At 39.3% G+C, this 13155-nt stretch overlaps 1 protein-coding gene across 1 annotated transcript; it reads right to left on the reverse strand.

The window, feature by feature from the left end:
• Positions 1 to 366: 366 nt before the first annotated feature.
• LOC131223997 (LOB domain-containing protein 13-like) lies at positions 367 to 2034 on the reverse strand. The gene is made up of 3 exons (XM_058219587.1): positions 1149 to 2034; positions 839 to 999; positions 367 to 496 (listed from the first exon to the last, which is right to left on the reverse strand). The coding sequence occupies exons 1-3, from the start codon at positions 1845 to 1847 to the stop codon at positions 367 to 369; spliced, it is 990 nt and encodes a 329-aa protein (XP_058075570.1). The 5' UTR covers positions 1848 to 2034.
• Positions 2035 to 13155: the final 11121 nt, after the last annotated feature.

A 13155-nucleotide genomic window follows, 5' to 3' on the forward strand; every position in this document is an offset into this window, starting at 1 on the left:
TTTTCATTTAATCCCCATATTGAAATTTTTCAAAAGAGAGAATGAATTCGACTATGGAAGAAAAAAAAAAAAAATCATGGCACAATTATGGATGTAATTTTGTTAACTAAACAACGGATTGAGGTCTTGTTAGTTTTTTCTAGTCACCTGAACTCACAATCCAAAAAATTTCAAAACTATATCCTTTATTTCATTATGGTTTATAAGAAACTACTACAAGATTAAAGCACACAAGCAAGAACAGGAGGATATGTAAATCCAAGAGCTACAACTTTTCCCATTTTTTAAATTGGGGTTTTCCTTATACCTTTCATCTTCTATCTCGTAAATGATACATGATTCTACCTCAGTAGTCAACATGGCACCTCAGTTGTCAACACGGCGTTTTCCTTTTCTGCGATTTGCATCAGTGAGGCTAAATTCTCCAACTTCATTCTTCATTTTGTTGTCCGTAAAATGATTGAGCGGTTGTGGTTCTCTAATAGCCGATTCCGCACTGTAATGTGATTGGAGAGAGATTAATCAACCTCTTAAATCATGCAATTTGTAAGACCTATCTACATATTCTACTCAAACCAAAAAATAAAACCAGATCTCCAATAATTTTCACTTTTCACAAAAAAGAAAGTGAAGATGAAAAAGCATATCACATAGCCCTAAGTCTCTCTCTCTCTCTCTCTCTCTCTCTCTCTCTCTCTCTCTCTCTCTCTCTCTCTCTCTCTCTCTCTTTTTCTTTTTTTTTAAAGATTTAGTCATTATTTCTTCTTTTTTGTGATAAAATGAAATTACTATCAAACAACTATCTATTTTTTCATCTTATAAAGATGAATATTTTTACCTGGATTCTTCACCATCATTGAGAGCTTGTTTATTGTGATATGCATCAGGAAGCATCCGTTCAAAGGGCTTAATGTCCTCATATTCTTGAGGAGGTGGGAGATAAGCACTTTCCAGATTCAAATTCTTCATCTGTCCAATATTATACACTTCATCAGCTGCCTGTTCAACGTGCAAATCACCAAAATCAACATTCCTAAGTATTTTAAGAACCACATTTTCTTTTTCTTTTTTTCTTTTTTAATAAATAATGAGGAGAAATCCATAAACCCTAATATGTATATCTTCATGAAAAATGTAATAGTCCGCACCGGATCGACTGCGCCAGGCTGAGGTGGGTAATAATACCCACCGAATGGCGGCATTGGTGGTATCAACTGTGATGGCTCAAACATATTATACAGTTGTTGTTGTTGGTGGTGCTGCATTTGTTGATCTCTCTGCCGGGAATAGTACAACTGATCATTAACCATGGCGAGCTCTTTCGTGCTTGCATCTACCTGCTTCATGAGATTGCGGATCATACCCAGACACCCTTCCACGGGTTTCTTCTTCCGCATGTCCGCTTCAAACTGTATTGTCTCTATGGCTTGAGGCCATAGATGCGGCTCTATGGAATTCAATATCTTCATCACATTGCTAACACCAAACAGCCTGTGCACGTTCTGAAACTGCTCAGTCTTATTTGGAGGAAAGTACGGTGCGAGGGGACAGTTTGCATTGCATTTCCGCCTTTGATGCCGGCATACAGCACAAGCATGATTATTATTGTTGTTGCCGCTGAAACTCCTGCTTCCACCACTTCCTCCTTGTCCAATCATGCCACTTATATCCATGCCGCTGGAACTCCCTCCACCTTTTCCAACTATGCTACTGGAACTGCCATCTCCTTTACTATCCATTCCTCTTCTTGGAGATAGTAAAAAGAGCCAAGATAGCAGAAATGAGAGCAAGTGATGAAAGAAGGAAAGGGGAAAGAGGGTTATAGGGATGGCGGAGAACATCCGCATGCAGAAAATCTACACAGATTTGATATGGAAAGGGTGTATTGAATAGGGGTAGTGGTGATTTAGGCTACATTCACTATATTTGGCGGAGTTGGAATCCACTATCAACCATTCGTCTCACTCATACCCTTCCCACCTCACACCTTGCACCTTGAAATGAAACGCTTCAGAGATTTTTTTTTTATTTTTTATTTTTTATTTTTTATTTTTTCATTCTTCTTCTACGTGTTGCCGACGTCAGCCCTAATGCATGTCTTTTTAACGGCAGGGTGACTTAGAGCCGTTATGGGCACGTTTGCTTGCGGTAATCTCTAGAGACACCACCGTGCTTCCTTTCTCCTCCCACTCTCCTCCTCGTGGCTTTGTTTTTGGGTCCATCGCGAGTTGGTTTAGTTTTCATGTGTCGCATCATTGGGGCCCACATGATAGGATGATCCGATGATCGGAACCGTTCTCTTTCTCCGTAGTGTAGTATTTAGGCCACCAACTTGTTTGTGGGTTTCGAACATTGATCGAAAATTCTCATTCCGTTCCTATAGTAAAAGATGGTGATCATCATTGGAGAGCTATTATTTGAGCACAACATGTTTATGGTAGTTAAGAGAAGATGGACGGTTCAGATCATTGGATCATCTCAGCATGTGGGGCCAGTTTGGCAACACATGGTGGAAAATCCTTTGTCGCTACATACACCACGCGAACACCTTACCTTTACCTTGTTATCAGTCTGACTAATTAATAAGGTAAATAAGAAAGTTACCGTTCTTAAATGGGAAATGATGGTGGATATCCACTGTCCACCTTGTAGTATCTATCGTAATATTATGGAGCTATCTTCTGCTGTACACGTGGCAGTGATAGGGTCCATCTGACCGTCCAACTATTAGGCGCTGACTTAGCCTATGGTTCAAAATCAAGTAGGAAAATCTTAGCCATCACCTCTTTTTGAGTTTCACCGTCCATCTGAAAACCACCAACTGGCGCATTAGATCAATCTTTTTGTAAGACTTCGTAATGGTGGGAGGTGGCAACTCGATACTTAGCTCTCACTTAGGTATATTCTAAGGTGCACACGGTTCGGTTCAATCCGGTTACGGGTGAAATCGGAACCGAACGGTTCCAACGATGTCAGGAAAACTAGAACCGGACCTGAACACTGTAAAAAACCAGTTCGGGTCCTGTTCGCTTTTTATAATCCAACCCAATTGCATGAGTTTTTTTTTTTTATATACAACGCAGCCCAAGATCTCTCTACCGAAAATTATCACATAGAGTTATTTGTCATAGTCTGTTTTTATTACCCTTTTGTTCCCAAAATGATTTTGCTGTGGATGTTTAATCGTGTTGTGATCCATTCGATGAATGATTTAGTTTTTCATGTTTAAAAAAAAAAAAAAAAAAAGTAATATTTATTTACCAAGGGGTCCGGTTCCAAGTTCGGTGGTCCGGATCAGTTCTACATAATCCCAAATTGAGAACTGAACTGAATTAATCGGTTCTTTGATTTTCAGAACAGGAACGAAATTGATGCACTTCATAACCGGCCAAACCGTGCCGTCTGATCAGTTCCCGTCTAGTTTACCAGTTCTAGCCATTCCGGATGCACCCATAGGTATACTGTCACCATCCACCGTTTATCAGGCAACGGGTACCATGGAAGCGGGCGACATATAGTATGACGATCTGCGCGACATAGAGGGGAAGCGGATTAGGCCTTTTTTAAAAATAAAAAAATAAAAATAAAAATAAATAAAAATTAAACCTACGGTTATTTAACACTTCCCACCCCCACCAGGGAATCGATGCCAAAAGACCTCGGTGTTGAAAGGAAGTATCTTTCACTCAGTCTACCACCCTTACCCAGTTAACACTTTAGTGGGTGTTACCCTTGCCATGAGCTCACCTTGATGATATACGTTGTATATCCATGCCGTACATCTGTTTCTCAGGCCAATTTTAGAATGTGATTCAAAAAATTAAGCATACACAAATCTCAAGTGGACCACGTCATAGGAAATGATGGTGATTGAATGCTTACCATTAAAAATTACCATGGCCCACTGTAAGAATATCAGTAATGTTTATTTACCATCCAACTCCTTTATAAGGTCAACAAGACCGGGATGAAGGGAAAATAAAAATATCAGCTTGATCCAAAACTTTTGTGGCCTATGAAAAAGCTTTTGATGGTAATTAATCACTTTTTCCATGGTCCGTAGAAGATATCGATCTGATTAGGTTTTGGAAACGTCATAAAATGAACTGAAGAAACGGATGTACAGCGTGGATATAAAAAAATAAAAAAAAATTTTAAAAAGTCATCAAGGTGGGCCCCACACCGTAAGGGTAACCAAAATCAGGCCAGTCCGGTCCACTCGTCAGGTGGGCCATATTTTTGCTTGTGTTTTTTCTTTCAATATCGAATTTTACTTATACACGTGTATATGCCACAACCAGCGACGAGCGGCCCTGATCTCGCACAAGCTTTCCACGCTATCACGTGTGCCGCAACTCACTATACAATGAATTTGAGGAAATGTGTAGATGGCAACTCAGAATAATTAATGAAATATCCCGTTTTCATTTATTTACACAAAAACCAAGGTTACTAAATAATCGCTATCCCAACTCCTCCCCACACGTGACAACGCCACGTGTGAGTTCGAGATCGAGGCCGTTCATTAGGTGGACTCCTTTTTTATGTCTAGTGGCCGAATATCAGAACAGTCCATGAATCAGGTCGCACATGCCCAACTTTGCAACCGTCCAATTTTATTATTCCATGGATATGCTCGCGAGTAACCATTTCATTTCTGCACGAAGATACGTTGTATTGGAAAACGGATTGGCTACTGACGCTGCCACTAGCCAATGGCTATTGGTCGGTGCTCTGTGGGCCCCACCATGATGTATGTATATCATCCATGCCGTCCACCCATTCTTTCAGATCATTTTATGGTATGGTCCCAAAAATGAGGTTGATCCAAATCTCAAGTGGACCGCACAGTGTTGATTGAAAGCCCACCATTAAAAACTTCTCGGGGGCACAAAAGTTTCGGATGAAGCTGATATATATTTTTTCCCTTCATCCAAATCTGTATGACCTAATCAAAAGGTTATATGTCAGATAGCCATTACAGTGGGCCGTAGGAGGTTTTTAATGATGGAGATTCAATCACAACTGTTTTCCATGGTGTGGTTCACCTAATTTTTAGATATAACTCATTTTTGGAATAAATCCCTAACATTATCTTTCAAAATGTATGGACGGCGTGGATAAAACACATATATCATGGTGGGGTCCCCATAGCACAGACCACTAGCCGCCTGCTGGTGGCAGCTGGCCAAACCGCGTCCATTGTATTGTTGGATGTATACGTGGATAGAAACATTGAGATTTGCTAGGATACATCCCCACGTATTTACAATAGTATATGTTGGGACTTAGCCGTTGGATCTGGGGTCGTATTCAGATCCAAACGGTTGATATGCAAGATTTAAAGCCTAGAATTTCAAATTAATGGCCCACAAAACAAAGGGCAACAAGACGGTCCATATTCAATGGAAAAAAAAAAGTCAAAACAATCTAAGTGCTAAAGTATTCCAATCTAAGAGTTTCATATTCCTCCATTGACGGTGAAGGTCATCTCGTGGACACTCACGTCAATACGCATACTCCATGTTGGCCACCGCGGGATCGATACCAAGACCTCAAGTATTGAAACGAGGTATCGCCACCCAGTCTGCCAGTTGAGCTCTGGATCTGGGTGTCCTTTCCATCAAACCTAAAATTAATCCCAGTCGTTGAAATCATGTAACCATCGCAGAAATTTGTGCGCTCCAATGTTGACACGTGGCGGAGACACATTGGTAGTTGCCTTCCGAGATTTTGCCGAATCATATCAACCTGTTGAAATCAATGTAGATTGCTTATTTAGGATATTTTATTGACTCTATGTTAGTCCCGTATTTAGGATTCAGACGCTTCCATTTATTTCATTTCTATGTACGTGTGACCAACGATACGCACGCGTTTAGAAATTACTTCAACATTGGGCGGAATAAATTCAAATTAAACTGTTCACATTGTGGCTTTCGGTTTCGATGTATCATGAACTAAAAATTAAGATTATTTGATTATTGGATTGGGGGACGTTTATTGGACGGTTAAAAATGAAAGGTATCCAATTGTCCTATTTCAACAAGCAAGTTTCATCGAATCATCGGTTAGAATTATCCGTTTTCCACAGTCTACTCGGTTTAATTTGAGTTAACCTATGCCACGTGTACAATTTATGAGTGACTGTGTATCAAGACTCATATGCTACCAGAGTATAAGTAATTCTTGTGCACGTGTATAAAAATGTGGAGCATTGATACTCTGGCAGATGGATTATACGGAGGTATACATAAACTGTACACGTGTCATATTAAATAGTTGACCATGGGTTCATGTATGATAAACTAAAAACTACTCTGATATGATTTTGCTACTGCTAGGTTGTGGACATTTATCGGACGGTTGAAATGAAAATTAACCAGCGGTCCCATTTCAGTAGATAAGTGTCAATGAACAAGAAGTTATGGTTGTTCAACTGACCTGATTTTGAGAATGTGATTTAGTTATTATATTATTGCACTCAAATTCATGAGTGAGTGCGTATCAAACATCGTACCGGCCGGAGTATCAAATAAGTCAAAGATAATTTACAACTGTACTCTTGAAGTAAGTACAATACTACTATGTTAGTTTTATACCGCTAAAGAAATGGTGGTGACTCTTCAAATGTATACGTGGCATAGTTGTACGGAAATCAAGACCATCCAAATCCTTGACACAAGGGGATGGAGCATAATTTAAAATTTCCAATTAGAAGATAATATTAACCATCTGATTTTACCCTTCAAAATTGGACCACTCACTATTTACTATTAACCATCCATATATGGCCATTATTTTGATGGTTAGGATTTCTTGATCAGTGTGGTTTTAAATATATGATCCATCCATGATGGGATCCACAATTTGGATGGTCTAGATAGCTGCAGTACATCAATGTCACTGGGAGGACGAGGACGATAAGTCACCACCAAATTTATTGATGGTGCAGAACTAACATAGGTACCTAACCCGCTAATGTAGTCATCATGTCACGCTGATGATGAATACAAACTGAGGTTTGCTGATACGGAACGTGTTGTAACATGGTATCTATCGGACGCGGATTGCGTCCTACCCCGCCCGGACGGAAATCCGTCCGGGCTGGGCTCTGTGAGGCCACCGTGATGTAAATGTTTTATCCACGCCGTTCATCGCTTTTCTCAAATCATTTTAAGATATTATGCTAAAAATGAAGCAGGTCCACAGCTACAGTGGACCACACCAAAGGAAGCTGCAGTGATAATGACACCCACCATTGAAACCTTTCTAAGGGCCATCATGATGTTTTTTTATTACCCAACCTATTCATAACCTATTCATAAGGTCATGTAGACGTGGATGAAGTGAAAAAACAAATATCAGCTTGATCCAGAACTTCTCCAGCTCCAAAGATGTTTTTAATGGTGGACGTTCAATCCCCACTTTGTGGTCCATTTAAGCCCTATGCCTGCCTAATTTTCCATGTTATACCTTAAAATGATCTGATAAAAACGATGAACGGCTTAGATAAAATACTTACATCACGGTGGGCCCCACAAAGCCCTGCCCGGATGGATTACCGTCCCGCCGGGGTAGGTCGCATATCTATCAAAGCCATTAATCTGATCAGACGCATAGCTGATAGTGGCTGACTTGAAAATCTCAAAGATCGAAAGATCTTAAGCCCACGAAACAAACGTTAAGTAGATGGACCACATACAAAGGAAAAGAGTTAACTGATCAAAGGGCAGAAAGTATTGCAATCTGAGAGTTTTTTATACCGTCTATCCATAGATCCAACGGCTGTTGTCCCTAGGTATCATGGGACAATTCGTCCGGCGTATTGCGGCAAATGTTGACTACTGTTTGGTTGTTTGATACTCTGGCGGAGTGTGATGACCCACGATCCATATGCATCTGTACGTTACTCCATTTAAAGTTTAAACCGTCCGAGTCATGGGACCAACTTTCGATCAGTCATAGGCAAAAAATCACACGGAACCAACGGTCCTAACTGGCTGATTGGTGGACATCTAGGGACGGTTATCATGAAAAATTGCTAATGGTATCAATACATAGGTTTCAAGTATTCGAAGGAGTTCATCTAATCAATCTGATTTTTGGGCAATGACTGACGGATTCCACTATTTACGTGGTTTGGATTTAGGTACACACGTGCCATGCTGAGAGCATGCGTATGGCTGCCATACTCTTTGAGTGTATGAAACAAAGTAGTTGGAGAAGGAACGGGCGTGAGTTCATGCAGTGTGGCCTGGTGGGACTCTCGTGCAGAGATGGTCCGATGGTCAAAACCGTCCATATTTTGGATATTGCGGGTGATGAAAGCCTCAAAATCTAGGCAAAAGGATGACAACGAATTTTAGTACCAATTTTGGATACCTCAGACATTTTAAATGTCTACGTTGAGTTACTTAAATATTTAAGGCTTACTTACTTTGCCATTTATCATGATAATGTAAAGGAAATGTGTCATTTTTATGATTTCATTGCTCCAAACAAGATATGAGAATTGTCATTCAAACACATTTGTGTCGAGTAGAGCGGTAAAGAAATTTATGATCACTACACTTTTTCATGACATTATTCTAAAAAATTCAAATTCAAACATATTAATATATTTTGAAGATGATTTGACATTAAAGTAATAAAAAATTTTCATTATTATGATTTTACCGCCCATCATCAAATGCAAACGCTGTCTCTAGGAACCGGTAAAATAACTTGTCATTGTACATTTCCCTTATGGTGTTGTGGTCGAAACGAAAAGGCCTAGTGAGTATTATGGGGTTTCTTGTTATGGTGTTATGTTTTGAAGGGTGATCTGGAAATTATATATTTGGTATCAAGAAATAGACTAATGGAGGGCTAGGATTAAATATTACTTGGTTGAATATAAATATTTTGAGAGAGGGGTTTAGAAAGATTGCTAGAATTATGTTCCTTATTTCATGTTCTTTTTGTTCTTTCACAGCCTTGTAGCTCTCTTGGAGGGTATTTTCAATTGAATCTTTCAGCTAGGAATCCTCGTCTCTGCTAGGCCCTAGCACAAATGAGTAATGTTTCAAACCTCAAACCTACTAGACAATCCTACCATCACTTCTTTTAAATCTACTCCATCAAATATTTGACATTTTAACTGCTTTCATTTTCTACCATCGCTTTTTTAGTCACCAATGAAGATGGATGATATGTCTAACAAGCATTACTTTGATAAATAAGCCTTCCTTCCTATTCTGAGGCTTAATATATAGATGAACACAATTGATACATCACCCTGCCATGTGTACTATGGAAATATGGTTCTACCATATTCTGATTCTTCCCTCTCTAGCGTGTCATCGCGGCCGCCGATGAAAGGCGAAGACAGTTTCTTCTGGCAGGGAAATGACCTTGTATGTTAATTGCTTAAATGCCCTTTCAATTAATTAAGACCTTTATATCCTTTTATATTGCATGGTTTAGCAATCTTAAATGACTAATTGCCCATATTTTCTGCCCTCCATTTCTTGTCATATACAATAGAGATGGCGAAATGATCATAGAGAATCCGTGAAAACTTTTTGAAACGTGATGTGGGCACAAAATTCAAAAGGTCCACTAGATGATTCACCTCATGAAAGCCCCATGGCCCAAAAGTTAGCTCGATCGAAGAATATGGTAGGCCATAGCAAAGTGAGAGACAAATCAAGGGTCAGAATTCCCTCTCACTTTGCAATGGCCCACCAGATTTTTGGATCAGGCTAACTTTTATGTACTGGGGTTTCACAAGGTAATTCATCTAGTGGACCGTTCGAATTTTATGCCCACATCACATGTCAAAAAGTTTTCACGAGTTCCAATGAGAACCAGTTCTCATGTGAGCATTTCCCATGATCATATACAGTGTTGTGTTAACTTACCATACAACATGTTTAGTTCCCATTCATGTGTCACTTCAATGGAACATCTAATGGCGGACCATACCATGAAGATCATACATGGAATGAAAATTGGAACAATCCACTCATCAAGTGGACCACACACATACCTTGCGTAAGACGCACCAGTTATTATTGATTTCAGCTGTGTAGCGCATGCCTGGTGAATGAACCATCCTGGTTTTAGTCCAAGGTGATCTTTATGATGCATCCTATCGTTGCACATGTTGCATACTATACACAAGTGACACAATCAGCAGAAAAAAACAAAAAAACAAAAAAACAACAACGGTGTATATTAAGCAAATATGCAATGCTGCATGCGATTAAAAGAACTGTGCATTCTAATGGACGACTTCAATGCAATCTTCTAAAACTTGGGCAAGAAATACAGAGGGCAAACAGCTGCTGTAAAATAACAGTAAATTCGCATATCCATGCAATTCAACAAGGCTCATATGCCTAACAGTGAATTGTGGTGATTGCCGGTGCGAGACTAATCAAGTAACACAAGGTAAAAACTAGCCTGCTTGCTTGAATGCCATAACCATTGTCCCCATCGAGGTCTCCATTTATAGGCTCCTCATCATACCTTATAAGATCCATAATGAATTTAAGAGATGTATCTAGGATTTGAATGTATCCGATATCACAGGAGGAGAGAACAGCTTTCCATGATCAGCGATTGCATTCATAACAATAACATTAGTATCTATAGGAGACATGTTCTGTATTGGGTGCTCCTGCCAGTATGACTATCGTTTAAGGTTTCTTTATAAATCCCTAATATATACACACAAACAGTAGAAGGAATCTTCAACATAGATCAGGGGTCTTTAGGGTGGTTTTTAAAATTGTAGGTTGCATACAACAGACGGCCGGGATTTATACCCACTTCCTGTGACAAATGGTAGCCCTATTTATGTGACTACCCACACCCTCCTCTCCCTTCCCTGTGTATAGTTTGCACCTTAGTACCTACTAACTTTCCCTCCCTCACTCTCCCTTACAACTATAGGCTATTTATGCAACTACCCACACCCTCTCCCTTCGCTGTGTGCAGCCTGCACCTCCCTCTATCCCTGCAATACCCCCTAGGAAACTCTTTGATCTTTTTTCCCACCATCCTTTGTTGGGATCTAATATCAAATATCCTGAGGATCACCTAATCCTAAATTTTAATACATGGAAAACCATGAGAGATTAAGGTCTTATGACTACACTTGCCTTTTTTTTTTTCTTTTTTTCTGTGTGTGTGTGTGTGGGGGGGGGGGGGGTGGGGGGGGGGAGGATTAATATCTATAGATGACCATGTAGGGTATGTTTGGACAAGAAAAACTCTTACTCACAAATTCTCTCTCAAAGATAACCTAGTTATGGGATCAGGAGAGGGTTTTAATATTGCTTTTTTGGCTACGGGATCAGGGGGGATTAATATCTATAGATGACCATGTAGGGTATGTTTGGACAAGAAAAACTCTAACTCACAAATTCTCTCTCAAAGATAACCTAGTTATGGGATCAGAAGCGGGTTTTAATATTGCTTTTTTTGGCTATGGAGAGTCCTAAGCGAATGATTGTACTTTACCAATGCCACATGTAGAGAATGAATGCTCTAGTCAGCAGTGTGAAGGTAAACCCGCAACAATGAGCATGAGACCCCTGACTCTTTGGCCTCTTCAAGATTTCGTTTTTATTTCTTGATCTACAAGACGGCCTATTTATAGATCCAAAGGGAACCAACTCTAACAGTAGGGAGATTTACTCCGCGCCCATTTTCATAGGATCTTCAGTTGAGGTACACTAGCAAAGAAAATGAAAACCCCCAGAGGAAACAAATCTGTCTCTCCAGTTAGCATAAATGGATTTTTAATGCCATAATCCTGACAGACAGAATGTCATACCAGTAAAAGTAAATATTGGGGAAGTTATATTATATTAATCTTGTATGAGTAAAATCAAACTTGGCTAAGGAAAAGTTCTAATTTAAAAATTGGGACTGAGAAGCGAAATTAATAATGTGGATATCTCATTATCTAATAATTTTTGTCTCAAGGGCTATTGAGTCCTAAAAATTTACAACCTAATACTCCATTTTAAAGCATTCTCCACACCCAAATCAAATGACGGAAAGTGAGACAGTTACCAGGAAAATAAATAATAATAATAATAACGATGGAAGGTTTGAGGCACTGTTTGAAAACTCAGTAAGTCGACTTGGGAATCAGTCAAGTCAACTCAGATCGGCACTTATGGTGCCGAGTTCACATATATTAATCGGGTCAGTACAAGGCCCACCTGGTTCCCCCTGAACTTGCCGAAGTTTTCACTAACTCAGCCGACTGGTGAGTTTTGTGGAGTAAGGTTAGCTAAAAATGCATAATGGAGACTTTAACCCACCACCCCAACTATACACCTAGTACTCTTACCAATGAAGCAACTCAGTTGTAATATGAACAATACTTAACCAGGATCGTTGATCTGGTCGCTGTTTTATGTCTAAAAATCACATAAAGTGAATGTTTGCCATTGCATCAGTGACATGCAATAAACAGTTAAAAGAATGGTTGAGCTAAAAACAAGCAGTGATCCATGTTTGGTAAGTGAAATTTGCGATGATTGAAGGGCTAGGATTTTTTGACAATTGTTTAGGTTGTTTTCATAACGACGTGATAATCAGCTAAACTAGTGTCTTAATGTGCCAATCTGTGCAGGATGAGTCCATTTTTGGTCATCTAGATCGTTTACCTAATGAAATCCATCATGGGTGCGTGATACCAAAAATTTCTCCCAGGTTGGAAGATCCTGGCGCTTCATGAGCGGCCCAAAATAAATAGTCATGCCCAAAGGTTGGATATCTAGTAGCTTAGCATTTGGAAGACTTCAGAACAATATAATTTCTAATTGATGCAGTCCACTAGTCTCTAGCACATGCATCTTTTTTCATCAAGATTATAATTATTTTGTACAATTTTAATTTTTCAATATCTTAATTTACAATAATTTTACTCAGTAAGAGATTCTTTTCCCTTTCATATTTTTGCATTTTATTAATTTTCTGGTTAAACCTGGTAAAAAAAAAAAATGAGACTAGGGTGGGTCACCAGATTGACTAGTTTGAGTCTTGAATCATTGGTCCACTGAGTCAAATCCGAGTTCCTGGTTTTTGAACAATGGTTGGAGGACAACAGAAAGGTGCTATTCGATGAAAACAGGAAGAAAGAGTGAAAGA

This window comes from Magnolia sinica, chromosome 13, assembly GCF_029962835.1.
Source record: "Magnolia sinica isolate HGM2019 chromosome 13, MsV1, whole genome shotgun sequence".
Lineage (NCBI taxonomy): Eukaryota > Viridiplantae > Streptophyta > Magnoliopsida > Magnoliales > Magnoliaceae > Magnolia > Magnolia sinica.